The following is a 12,339-nucleotide window of genomic DNA, read 5'->3' on the forward strand; positions in this document are numbered from 1 at the left end:
TTATTTATATGAGTAATTGAGTGATTTATTAAAGTGCTTGCATTTAACTAGCCTATAGATTATATATGGACATAAAGGTTAGACGAGATCACAATGCCACCTACTGGTGAAAGTAGATAACTGCATAAGTGATTAGTTGCTCAAACCAGTATTATTATACATTCAATGTGTTATTAAAGAGATTTTTGTGTAAATATAAAAGACAATCAAACATTAATGCTTTGATAACTGCAAACATTTATTACTTTTCTTAACTCTTCAATAACAGATAGACTTTGGTTTGTGTACATTTATCAGAAGGTAATTTTTGACAGTTTTAAATGTTTTAAAAATCTCAAGTCTCAATTTAAGTTTTTTTATAGACATTAAAATAAAATAAAAATACAGCTTGGCCTATTAAATTTTCTTTGCATGTATAAAATTTGAGTGCAACACCATGCAAAGGAAAAAAATTAAATAAAAACATTATACAACACATTTTTGAAGAATTCAGCACATTCCTAAAATTTAAACATTTTTAGGTTTTTAATCTCAGTATGGTTTTGATTCATTTCTTAAACAACAGCTCACACTTCATGCATGCAATATTTATAAGAACAGGCTATAAAAAGAATATTTAATGCTATGCCAATGTTTTTAAATAATTATATTAATAATTTGTAGAGTTGGACAGATTTTACATTAGCATGCTCAGCTTTCATGAATACACAACGAGAAGCTCAAAACGTCAAAGGTCCATTTAACAAAAGGCATTTTTTATAACTATCAAGTTTATACTGCTATATTACAACATCATCTTTTTACAGACATAAATTTATCCTCTATGGAGTCGCATGCTGAACTGCAAAAAAGAAAGTGGCCTCTGAGGGTCCTTTAAGCGGTTGTAGACGTCTCACCCCACATTGCAGACGTCTCACCTTAAATTCAGGTAACGGAAAGCTCTACTAATGAGCTGATGCATTGAATTCGGCATGTGCAGTGCTGACAATCACTGTAGGGAAATATCCCAGCACATTACATACAATAATAACATTTCATCTTACACAAAATTGTCTTAGAATGAAAAAGACAACAGATTATTTTATAAATGTCTTAAATCGGGTATTTTCACCCATAAAATACTGTAACAACACATCCACGTTTTTACAGGTATTAACCTTTAACACCTCGCATGTGGAAATTGTAAATATAAATCTTATGCCACAAGTAAAAACCATATTTTTACAATATACTCACTTGTGTAGTAAAAATAGCACAGTAGTGCAGTTCATAACAGCACAATACTTCATGGTATATTTAAATGTATTTTTGTACAAAATTCAGTGTGGTCTTTAAAGGTGCAGTGTGTAAATTTTAGTGGCATCTAGTGGTGAGGTTGCGAATTGCAACCAACTGCTAAGTCCACAGCTCACCCCTCGCTTTTGAAACACATAGAGAAGCTACAGTAGCCGCCACCGGACATCATGTCATCATTGGAGACAACTTAGTAAAAAAAATTGTCCGTTAAGGGCTTCTGTAGAAAAATGGCGGCTCAAAATGGCGACTTCCATGTAAGGGGACCCTCTGTGTATGTAGATAAAAATGTCTCATTCTAAGGTAATAAAAACATAACGGTTCATTATGAAAGGTCTTTATACACCCCTGATAATATAGTTTTGTATATTATTTTGCATTTCTGTCAAAAGATCCTTCTAAAAATTACACACTGCACCTTTAATGGAGAGCACTAACAAAACCTATTTGTGATTCCACTGTAAAGCGTACAGATGTATAACATTGTTCGGCATCCTGCTTAACAAACAATATTAATAAACAAAGACAAATATTAAAAGTAGTGGGCTTGCTGTCCTAAACCCTTTAAATCTCAGTAAAGGTTTTTACCTCTGTAAACTGTTCTGTAAACAGTAAAAGTAAAAAAATAGAAATGAATCCTTTGTTATTTAACCAGATCTACTACTGTATGTTCTTGGTTAAGTCTATTCCGGTTGAACCGTCTCAATGACAGCAAACAACTCTCAAACCTCATTCTGACAAAAATGACAATGGAATGCTTTTATGTAGCACCCCATCAAAATGAGGTAAATATACCTTATGAAATAAAGGTAAAGTCATGGATGATATAAGATTGTATAGTCTCTTGAATGCAATACTCCCCGACACACTTATTTGTTTTACAAAGGAAGATGTTTAATCAATTCCTCTTTGTGCTGTCTCAGGTAAACTGTACTTATAGTCCTTCTTGGTCATATACATGTACTGTATAAAGCTTAAATAGATATTTATTATTCAAAAGAACGGCAACAAAAGGCCAGTTCATGAGATGGACAGCCTTAAGACAATATGACACGTTTTTACGAGTGCAAGTGTTTGCAACCTCCGCCCTCCAAAACAAAATAATCTGTACCCCAAATAAGACAACAAAACGAAGTTTTCCAGCTTAACAATTCTTGGTCTCCTTGTGTTATGTATTTGAGGACCATCGGTGTACCTCTATGTCACATCAGAGCAGCAGATATCTCATTCGTCACGGGTTTGGTTTTCCACTGGCTTTGCTGCGTCATCTTCAGACTCCGAAGTTTGTTGAGAGTGGAGGTGGAAAGGGAAAGAATGGATATTGAGTGTCATCCTCATCCACGAAAAAACACTGGAAGTAGGGAATGTCCTCTGCAGTGGAAAAGACATAAGAGGCGACGGATCAGGAATATTAAAGCACACACAAAGGAAATGTGAATAAAATGATTTAGGTATTTGACCTTCGGCTTACTGTAGCTAAATTCGTAGAGCTGTGGTCTCCAACCTTTTTGTAAGCAAGGGCTACCACAATGGATAAAACAATCTGGAGGGCTACTTTTTGATATAGTCTACTCAAAACTTTTTTGTTTTACTTGATGATATGTTTTATCATTCTTTAAAATGTTAAAGGAATAGTGTACTCATCTTCAATATTAAAATATGTTATTACCTTAACTAAGAACTGTTGATACATCCCTCTATCATCTGTGTGTGTGCATGTAAGCGCTGGAGCACGCTGCGACGCTTCGATAGCATTTAGCTTAGCCCCATTCATTCAATGGTACCATTTAGAGATAAAGTTAGAAGTGACCAAACACATCAACGTTTTTCTTATTTAAGACGAGTAGTTATACGAGCAAGTTTGGTGGTACAAAATAAAACGTAGCGCTTTTCTAAGCGGATTTAAAAGAGGAGCTACATGTTATGGCGTAATAGCACTTTTGGGAGTACTTCGAGTCGGCGCAGTAACACCCTCCCTCTCCCATTATGAGAGGGAGAAGGGGAATGGACTTTTCAGGCGAGTCGAAGTACTCCCAAAAGGGCTATTACGGCATAAAATATAGTTCCTCTTTTAAATGTGATGATGTGTTTGGTCACTTCTAACTTTATCTCTGATTGGTACCATTGAATGAATGGGGCTAAGCTAAATGCTATCGAAGCGTCGCAGCGCGCTCCAGCGCTTACGTGCACGCACACAGATGATAGAGGGATGTATCAACAATTCTTAGTTAAGGTAATAACATATTTTAATATTGAAAATGAGTAGACTATTCCTTTAACATACAGTAAATCAAAGCAGCCAAGCTAATATAAAAATATATAATAAATAAATATTACAAATAAAACTATTAATAAAATGTGCTTTTTTGGTGGGCACCATGTTGGAGACCACTGTCGTAGAGCATGTTGTTAGCAATGCTAAAAGCTACCCAGTCTCACAAAGTTTCGTGATATAGTCACGTATTTTTTTGATTCTTTTCTCGTGCTATTATCACGAAACTTCGTGTTTTTTCGTGATCGTATAACGAATGACTGTTTTCGTGTGATTATCACGTATTGGTTACTCGACTGTTTTTTCCTATTTTTAAACCATTGTCGCTTCGGTTTAGGGTTAGATTTGGTGCTTGCATTAGAATGTCACTTTATATATTGATTTTTACTATTTTTTCTGATTTCTTTTTTTATATGTCACCTGGCGTTAGGGTTAGAGTTGGGTTTGGTTAGGGATGTCATTTTATGTAAATCTAACCCTAAACCGAAGCGACAATGGCAAGAAAATAGGACAAAACAGTCGAGCAACCAATACGTGACAATCACACGAAAACAGGAACTCGTCACACGATCACGAAAAAACACGAAACCTCGCGACAATAGCACGAAAAAAGAACCAAAAAAAAACACGTGACTATATAACGAAACTTCGTGAGACTGGGCTAAAAATCATGTGTTGAATTATCAGGAAAATCTGATCAAATGTATTCTTTTAATTTGCTTTGGATAATAGTGTCTGCCAAATTCACTGACATTCAAAATTGCAAATGGCTATATAATAAATGAAAATGACTTATATCCTCAAGATAAATTAAAAATTACTGTACATTATTTTTAAAAAATGACCAAAATAAGTACCCCAGTTGTCAACGGGGCAGCACCCTTTAAAAAGGTACCACTAGGTACAGAAATGTATACATTTGGTACCAATATTGTATGAACTCACCCTCCTCTATTTCTGGAGTATCTCTGGTGACATCAGGTTCTTTTCCTTTAATACCAACAGAAGATAAAGTTATTCTCAATTAAAAGGATGCACACATAAAACTAAAGCAAATCTTCTATAACCTGTTACTGGAGTTCGTTCAAAAACATACATGCGTGTTTATACATTACTTTATATCAATTACCTTTGACTTCTTTGTCTTCAGCAACTTCTTTCTCAGTTGGCTTGGCTTAAATAACCAAACATTCACAAAACAAGTTATTTAAAGAATTTATGTAAAGAAATAAAAGCTAAATAAAATAAATTCAGCTGTTGCTTTACTTGCATTACTTCCTATAGTGGCTAAGAAAAAATGTTACCCATGATTAGATTTAAATACAGAATGCCTTCAGAAATAAATACCTGATTCTGTTTCTTTGACCTCTGGTTCTTAAAGAAAAGTTAAATTAAAAGCATGGTAAAATTTTTAAAAAGTGTGAAACTGAATTCTTGTTATAAATTGCTCTAATACTCCTCATCTACTATCGGGTTAAATATGAGCCATAATGGAAAATTAAGTCTCTCTTACTAAAGATTCTATATACAGTAAGTGCACAACAAGTACAGCTATAGTACCTTGATGTAAAGGTTTCTCTGCTTCAACCTCTACATGAGGAATTTCTACAGGAAAGAGATTTCTTATCAAACACTGATCTTAAACATGCATTCATATTCATAAAGCAATAATAGTGATTTTAACATCTAAATTAAATTCAAGATTATGATATTTAAAAAAAGAAATTTATGAAGTTGAAAAAGACGAAGTTTACCTTTCAGTTTGGGCTCAGGTCTGATCTTGACCTCTTTTTCTAGAATGGAAAAGATCATTAATCTTATATTTAGACAAAAACTACTTTTCAAATTAACATGCAGGGTTGCCAGGTCTGTGTTTCAAAACTAGCCCAATAACCCTAGAACAAACACCAAAACTAAACATATACCACTCCAAATACCTAAAAACCAAATTTTACAGTCACTGTTATGCCTTGCACACAATTTCTTCTTGAAAAAATAATCACTGTATAATAGTAGTAATAAACAGTCTGTTTTCATAAATAAAATAATCATGCATTAATCAACCCACGGCATCAATTTAAAAGTAGCCCAAACCTTGTTTATATGCATCATGATATAATAATAATAAGTAAGGGATAACGCTTCGCGTCGGGTCCTGATCACACTGTCGGGGCTTATTTCCCGATAACTACTGGCTGCCTCTACATTATCCTGCTTATTACACGGCTACTTGTCACATAAGAAAAAAACGGACATGAATATGAATTTGAAACATTTTATTGGCATATTTGTTTTAAATTAAAATTTTTATCCTTCCGCGAAACTTGCACAGATGCATAAAATGATCGTAATACCTTATTAAGATCCTCTGCTTCATACTTGTCTGTCTCCATTTTTTCTCTTTTATCCAGTCTTTCAGAAGTTTTAATGCCCATTCTGTATTTTTTTGTATGTTGGCTTCGTAGCTGTCATGCTCTATTTTGTCAAGTTCAGTCTCAGTAAGCTCTCTGTGTCTTGTCGTTGTTCGTTGTTCTATCCACTGTTTAAATGTTTTGTTTTTTTCCGTACATGTTAAAATGAATGTCAAAATTTTCCATTCTTAATTGTGGTTGTCCAGTGTTTGTCACAAGATGGCGCCAAACAGTAATCTTTATTGGTCTTTATTGGCGCGGAGCGATTTTAATCGTACAAGTAGTACCGGCCATGCGTTATTACTTTGGAGCGGTTATTATTTGAAAAGAACGAACCTGCAAATGTCTCAACTGACCAATCAGAATCAAGCATTCCAGAGAGCCGTGTAATAAACTTGTATAACAGACAATAACCTTTAATTTAAGTAAAAGTTTAAAATGATTAAAAAATAATATTTATACAAACTTTAAAATGTAACTTGTGCAAAACTCATCTCCTGATTTTAAGTGATATTTACCCAAGATCATGCTAAGATCATTTTAGACATACCTGTCTTTGCAAGTCCAGGTTTAGTGATGTTTTTCAAGGCTTCTGTCTTGTGGAAATAAAAGTTTCAGCAGTCATTTGGAACATAAGTTAAAGAAATGAGTGTAAATTAATATAAAGTATATAACAAACAGCAGTTCCAGAATAAACATTACAACATTAGCGAAGGATAGTTCACCCAAAAATTAAGATTTTGTATTAATTTCTTTATTTTGATAAACACAGAGGAAGATATTTTGAGGAATGTTTGTAACCAACCCGATCAGAGGACCCATTGACTTCCATAGTGGGAAAAATAATACTATGGGAGTGAATGGGGCTCAGGAACGATTTGGTTACAAACATTCCTAAAAATATCTTCCTTCATGTTTATCAGAACAAAGAAATTTATACAGGTTTGTAACAACATGCTAACCCTAACCCTTTAAGAACAGACTAATATAGTTTATAACCAAACCAAACATTTCCTTTCATTTTATACACTGCAAAAAAACTTCTGGACATTGGTTGCACATGATTGAATAAGGTTTTCTTAAAATGAAATTAACATAAATTAAAATTACTTTCATTTAAAAAAAAACTTGATTTAATTATGTTGAACTAAATTACGTAGATCCAACAACTTAAACATTTTAAGAAAACTTAATTCAATCATGTGCAACCAGAGATTTTTATTCAGTGTATCTGAAAAAGTATCTGTATTTGTTTTTATTACCAGGTAGAAACACATTTTCCACGAATTATTCCCCTTAATCTGTCTGTATACATCTCTACCAGTTTGACACAAACATGCATAGACCCATTCATTACCTCTCTTAAGATGTGCAGTCTTTGTAATGTTCCTTAGCGCTTCTTGTTCTGTAAATGAAAAATCTTTCACTTAATGTTAAAGGAACACGCCCACTTTTTGGGAATCAACCTCACTCACCGTATCCCCCAGAGCCAGACAAGTCCATAAATATCTCCCCCATCTCTGTGCGCGCTGCAACCCTATCCGACGCAGCCCCCGCCAGCCCAGCCCAGCAGAAAGACTGGCAGTGAACGGCTCCAGCTAGCACACTGCTCCCAACAAGTGACAAAACAACGCAAACACTTTCCCATCCACGTGCTGTGACTTGCATAGTCACACTGTGTACAAATAACAAGGCTGTATATATACTGAGAACTATAGTCTCAGAATGCGAAGCACTGCTACTTGGGCGGAGTGATTTGCTCGCAGTAGTTCCTAGTATGTATACGGTTAAAAGATAGCTGTGTCTCATATGACCTTGCTATTCGCTGTGACTAATACAAATCACAACACACAAATAGAAAAATGTTTGCGTTATTTTGTCACTTATTGGGAGCAGTTTGCTAGCTGGAGCCATTCACTTCCAGTCTTTGTGCTAAGCTAGCGGGGCCGCGCCAGACAGAGCAACAGCACGCACAGAGATGAGAAAGGGGTGCATGGACCTATCTAACTCTGAGGGACACTGCGAACAAGCCAAATTCCCAAAATGTGGGTGTGTTCCTTTAAAGGTTCATTGCAGGCTCACTTGACTGATGCTTTCACTTTATATGAAACCTGCAAAGTGTGGTGTCTGTGCAGCTGTAGCTTAATTTATCCATTGTGACCAAACCTGCATGTAAATATACAATAACTTAGATTTATACAAATACCTTTTTTAGCTGGTTTAGCTTTTTCCTTAAAAACTGCAGGTTTTACTTTTCCAAGGACGGCCTCTGTAAAAGACAAAGTATTCAAATATTCAGTAAGTTATACACAATTAATCCAGCCTGTATAAAATTTGGAAACAATACCATTGATTGTTCTGTTGTCCATTCTTAAAAGATGAATTTGATTTTGAGTAGACTCCAGGTCACTTTTCATTTCACCAATGTCTTGCCTCAGTAAATCCAGAAGAGACAGTTTCTGGTTGATGGCGTTCAAGAGCTCCAAATCCAAAGATGCAACATCATCTGAAAGTGTTTTGAAACCATAACAATTGCAACGATTCTGGTGCTATTGACACATTGGTTAACTCTTGTCAAATGCACTGACATTTTAGCATTCACAAATTTATTGGATTGACAGATTTTGGCTTAAAGATTTTGAATGTGTTTAATAAGACATTGTGAGGAAATCCCATGTCTTTTGGGTGTTTGTGGTGCTTTTCTCAGACTCTATAAAGCAGTATCTTGTCACACTTTACACAGTAACAATAAACATAGAATAAGGTCACTGACATGCATACCTTTCTTTACAGGAGCCGCTTTAACTTTGTCCTTAATAACTTGAGCCTCTGAAAAGCAAATGATGTTAAAATGATTAAAGAAAAAACTTTTATGGCATCATGTGTCTGGGCTCTGATCTTTAACACAGAAAGGCACATGATGATACAATGACTTTTACCTTTCTTCTCAGGGGCTGCTTTAACCTTTTCCTTGATCACTTTAACCTCTGAAATATTGAAAATGTGAAAATATTTAGAGAAAATAGAATAAAGTACATTTAGTTATGTATAAAGTATAAAAACAGTAAATCATACCTTTAATTTCAGGGGCTGGTTTTACTTTCTCCTTGATCACTTCAGCCACTGAAATAGTGAAAGTATTCAAACATTTACAAAGTTACTACTAAGAAAGTAAATATTGTTTAGCATAATATTACATTTAGCTATAAATTAAAAAAAGCAGTAAAACACGGTAAATTAAACCTTTCTTCTCAGGGGCTGGTTTAACTTTCTCCTTGATCACTTCAGCCTCTAAAATATTGAAAATATAAAAACATTTATTTGAAGTATACATTGTCGAGTATAATATTAATGTGAGTATAATTTTACTATAAACACAGTAAATCAAACCTTTCTTCTCAGGGGCTGGTTTAACCTTTTCCTTGATCACCTTAGCCTCTTTAATATAGATCATTTTAAATAAAATTAAATGAAGAATACAGTGAGAATAATATTGTGCTATAAATAAGCAAAATATTATTTTTGGACAGTAAATCAAACCTTTAATTTGAGGGGCTGGTTTAACTTTCTCCTTGATGACTTCAGCCTCTGAAATAGTAGACATTTTCAAAATTTGTAGAAAGACAATGTTGTACACATTGTCTACTATTATGCTATATGCATTGTTTAGTACAATATTATATTTAGCTATAAATTAAGTAAAATAAAATGCAGTAAAACACAGTAAATCAAACCTTTAATTTTAGGTGCTGGTTTTACTTTCTCCTTGATCACTTTAGCCTCTGAAAGAGTAAAAATATTCAAATTTTGATAAAAAGTAGACTTTGTTTACTAGTATGTTATACATTGTTTAGTACAATTTAGTAGCTATAAATAAAGAAAATAACACAGTAAAAAATAGTACACCAAACCTTTAATTTTAGGAGCTGGTTTAACTTTTTCCTTTATCACTTTAGCCTCTGAAATAATATAAAAAATATTAATTATATAAGTAATTATTAATTATTTATTAAATAATTAATAAAGAATATAGAGAATATATTAATATAATTTTGCTATAAATGAGGTAAAAAACACAGTAAATCAAACCTTTCTTCTCAGGGGCTGGTTTAACTTTTTCCTTGATCACTTTAGCCTCTTAAAAACAATTAATGAAGAATATAATAGTGAGAATAATATTGAGTATAATTTTGCTATAAATAAGGTAAAAAACACAGTAAATCAAACCTTTCTTCTCAGGGGCTGGTTTTACTTTCTCCTTGCTCACTTCAGCCTCTAAAATGGTGAACAGATAAAAATTTGAAGTGGAATACACTGTTAAGTATAATATTACAATCTGCTATGAATGAAGCAAAAAAAAAAAAAACACAGTAAGACACCGTAAATCAAACCTTTCTTCTCAGGAGCTGGTTTCACTTTCTCCTTGATCACTTTAGCCTCTAAAATTATAAAAATATAAAAAATGTGATAGAGAGAAGACATTGTTTACTATTATGCTATACATTGTTTAGCGTAATATTACATTTTGCTATAAATGAAGTAAAAAATGCAGTAAAACACAGTAAATCAAACCTTTCTTCTGAGGGGCTGGTTTCAGTTTCTCCTTGATCACTTCAGCCTCTGAAATGGTGAAAATATAAAAAAAGATGATAGAAAGACGACATTGTTTACTATTATGCTATATTGTTTAGCGTAATATTACATTTTGCTATAAATGAAGTAAAAAACACAGTAAAACACAGTAAATCAAACCTTTCTTCTGAGGGGCTGGTTTCACTTTCTCCTTGATCACTTCAGCCTCTGAAATGGTGAAAATATAAAAAAAATTGATAGAAAGAAGACATTGTTTACTATTATGCTATACATTGTTTAGCGTAATATTACATTTTGCTATAAATGAAGTAAAAATGCAGTAAAACACAGTAAATCAAACCTTTCTTCTGAGGGGCTGGTTTCACTTTCTCCTTGATCACTTCAGCCTCTGAAATGGTGAAAATATAAAAGAATTGATAGAAAGAAGACATTGTTTACTATTATGCTATACATTGTTTAGCGTAATATTACATTTAGCTATAAATTAAGTAAAAAACACAGTAAAACACAGTAAATCAAACCTTTCTTCTGAGGGGCTGGTTTCACTTTCTCCTTGATCACTTCAGCCTCTGAAATGGTGAAAATATAAAAAAATTGATAGAAAGAAGACATTGTTTACTATTATGCTATACATTGTTTAGCGTAATATTACATTTAGCTATAAATTAAGTAAAAAACACAGTAAAACACAGTAAATCAAACCTTTCTTCTGAGGGGCTGGTTTCACTTTCTCCTTGATCACTTCAGCCTCTGAAATTGTGAAAATATAAAAGAATTGATAGAAAGAAGACATTGTTTACTATTATGCTATACATTGTTTAGCGTAATATTACATTTTGCTATAAATGAAGTAAAAAATGCAGTAAAACACAGTAAATCAAACCTTTCTTCTGAGGGGCTGGTTTCACTTTCTCCTTGATCACTTCAGCCTCTGAAATGGTGAAAATATAAAAGAATTGATAGAAAGAAGACATTGTTTACTATTATGCTATACATTGTTTAGCGTAATATTACATTTTGCTATAAATTAAGTAAAAAACACAGTAAAACACAGTAAATCAAACCTTTCTTCTGAGGGGCTGGTTTCACTTTCTCCTTGATCACTTCAGCCTCTGAAATGGTGAAAATATAAAAAAATTGATAGAAAGAAGACATTGTTTACTATTATGCTATACATTGTTTAGCGTAATATTACATTTTGCTATAAATGAAGTAAAAAACGCAATAAAACACAGTAAATCAAACCTTTCTTCTGAGGGGCTGGTTTCACTTTCTCCTTGATCACTTCAGCCTCTGAAATGGTGAATTTTTTTTTTATAGAAATAAGACATTGTTTACTATTATGCTATACATGGTTTAGCATAATATTACATTTTGCTATAAATGAAGTAAAAAATGCAGTAAAACACAGTAAATCAAACCTTTCTTTTGAGGGGCTGGTTTAACTTTCTCCTTGATCACTTCAGCCTCTGAAATGGTGAAAATATAAAAAGATTTGTTACACTTTACAATAAGGTTGTTTGTTAATTTGTTAAAAGGTCCCCTTACTATGAAGACTTGTATGCTTTAATACTTTATATTTGCCTTCAACTAATAAAATTCATTGATATAAGCAGATTAAAATTTTCATTACTTCAAAAACCCAACATGTAATACTCATTTTAACATATGAAGGCTACCATTATGTTTGGCGTTCTGAAATTGATGACGTGTAATAGTATGCTTCATTTATGTTACTTTCTGTTAAAGGGCTGAACAGATGACCAGTTG

At 33.1% G+C, this 12,339-nt stretch overlaps 1 protein-coding gene across 1 annotated transcript in view; it reads right to left on the bottom strand.

Moving 5' to 3' along the window:
* Window positions 1–364: 364 nt before the first annotated feature.
* LOC129417551 (uncharacterized) overlaps window positions 365–12,339 on the bottom strand; it is a 28,337-nt gene continuing 16,362 nt past the window's right edge. Inside the window, exons 62-83 of the mRNA XM_073870023.1 lie at window positions 11,815–11,862; window positions 10,549–10,596; window positions 10,368–10,415; window positions 10,204–10,251; window positions 10,066–10,113; window positions 9,711–9,758; window positions 9,517–9,564; window positions 9,367–9,414; window positions 9,220–9,267; window positions 9,052–9,099; window positions 8,916–8,963; window positions 8,758–8,805; window positions 8,324–8,482; window positions 8,183–8,245; window positions 7,334–7,381; window positions 6,527–6,568; window positions 5,320–5,358; window positions 5,126–5,170; window positions 4,913–4,939; window positions 4,695–4,739; window positions 4,511–4,555; window positions 365–2,664 (exon numbers count right to left, since the gene is read on the bottom strand). Of these exons, the coding sequence (XP_073726124.1) occupies window positions 2,564–2,664; window positions 4,511–4,555; window positions 4,695–4,739; window positions 4,913–4,939; window positions 5,126–5,170; window positions 5,320–5,358; window positions 6,527–6,568; window positions 7,334–7,381; window positions 8,183–8,245; window positions 8,324–8,482; window positions 8,758–8,805; window positions 8,916–8,963; window positions 9,052–9,099; window positions 9,220–9,267; window positions 9,367–9,414; window positions 9,517–9,564; window positions 9,711–9,758; window positions 10,066–10,113; window positions 10,204–10,251; window positions 10,368–10,415; window positions 10,549–10,596; window positions 11,815–11,862 (1,190 nt within the window). The 3' untranslated portion in view covers window positions 365–2,563. The remainder of the gene's footprint in view (window positions 2,665–4,510; window positions 4,556–4,694; window positions 4,740–4,912; window positions 4,940–5,125; window positions 5,171–5,319; window positions 5,359–6,526; window positions 6,569–7,333; window positions 7,382–8,182; window positions 8,246–8,323; window positions 8,483–8,757; window positions 8,806–8,915; window positions 8,964–9,051; window positions 9,100–9,219; window positions 9,268–9,366; window positions 9,415–9,516; window positions 9,565–9,710; window positions 9,759–10,065; window positions 10,114–10,203; window positions 10,252–10,367; window positions 10,416–10,548; window positions 10,597–11,814; window positions 11,863–12,339) is intronic.

This window comes from Misgurnus anguillicaudatus, chromosome 7 (genome assembly GCF_027580225.2).
Source record: "Misgurnus anguillicaudatus chromosome 7, ASM2758022v2, whole genome shotgun sequence".
Classification (NCBI taxonomy): Eukaryota; Metazoa; Chordata; class Actinopteri; order Cypriniformes; family Cobitidae; genus Misgurnus; species Misgurnus anguillicaudatus.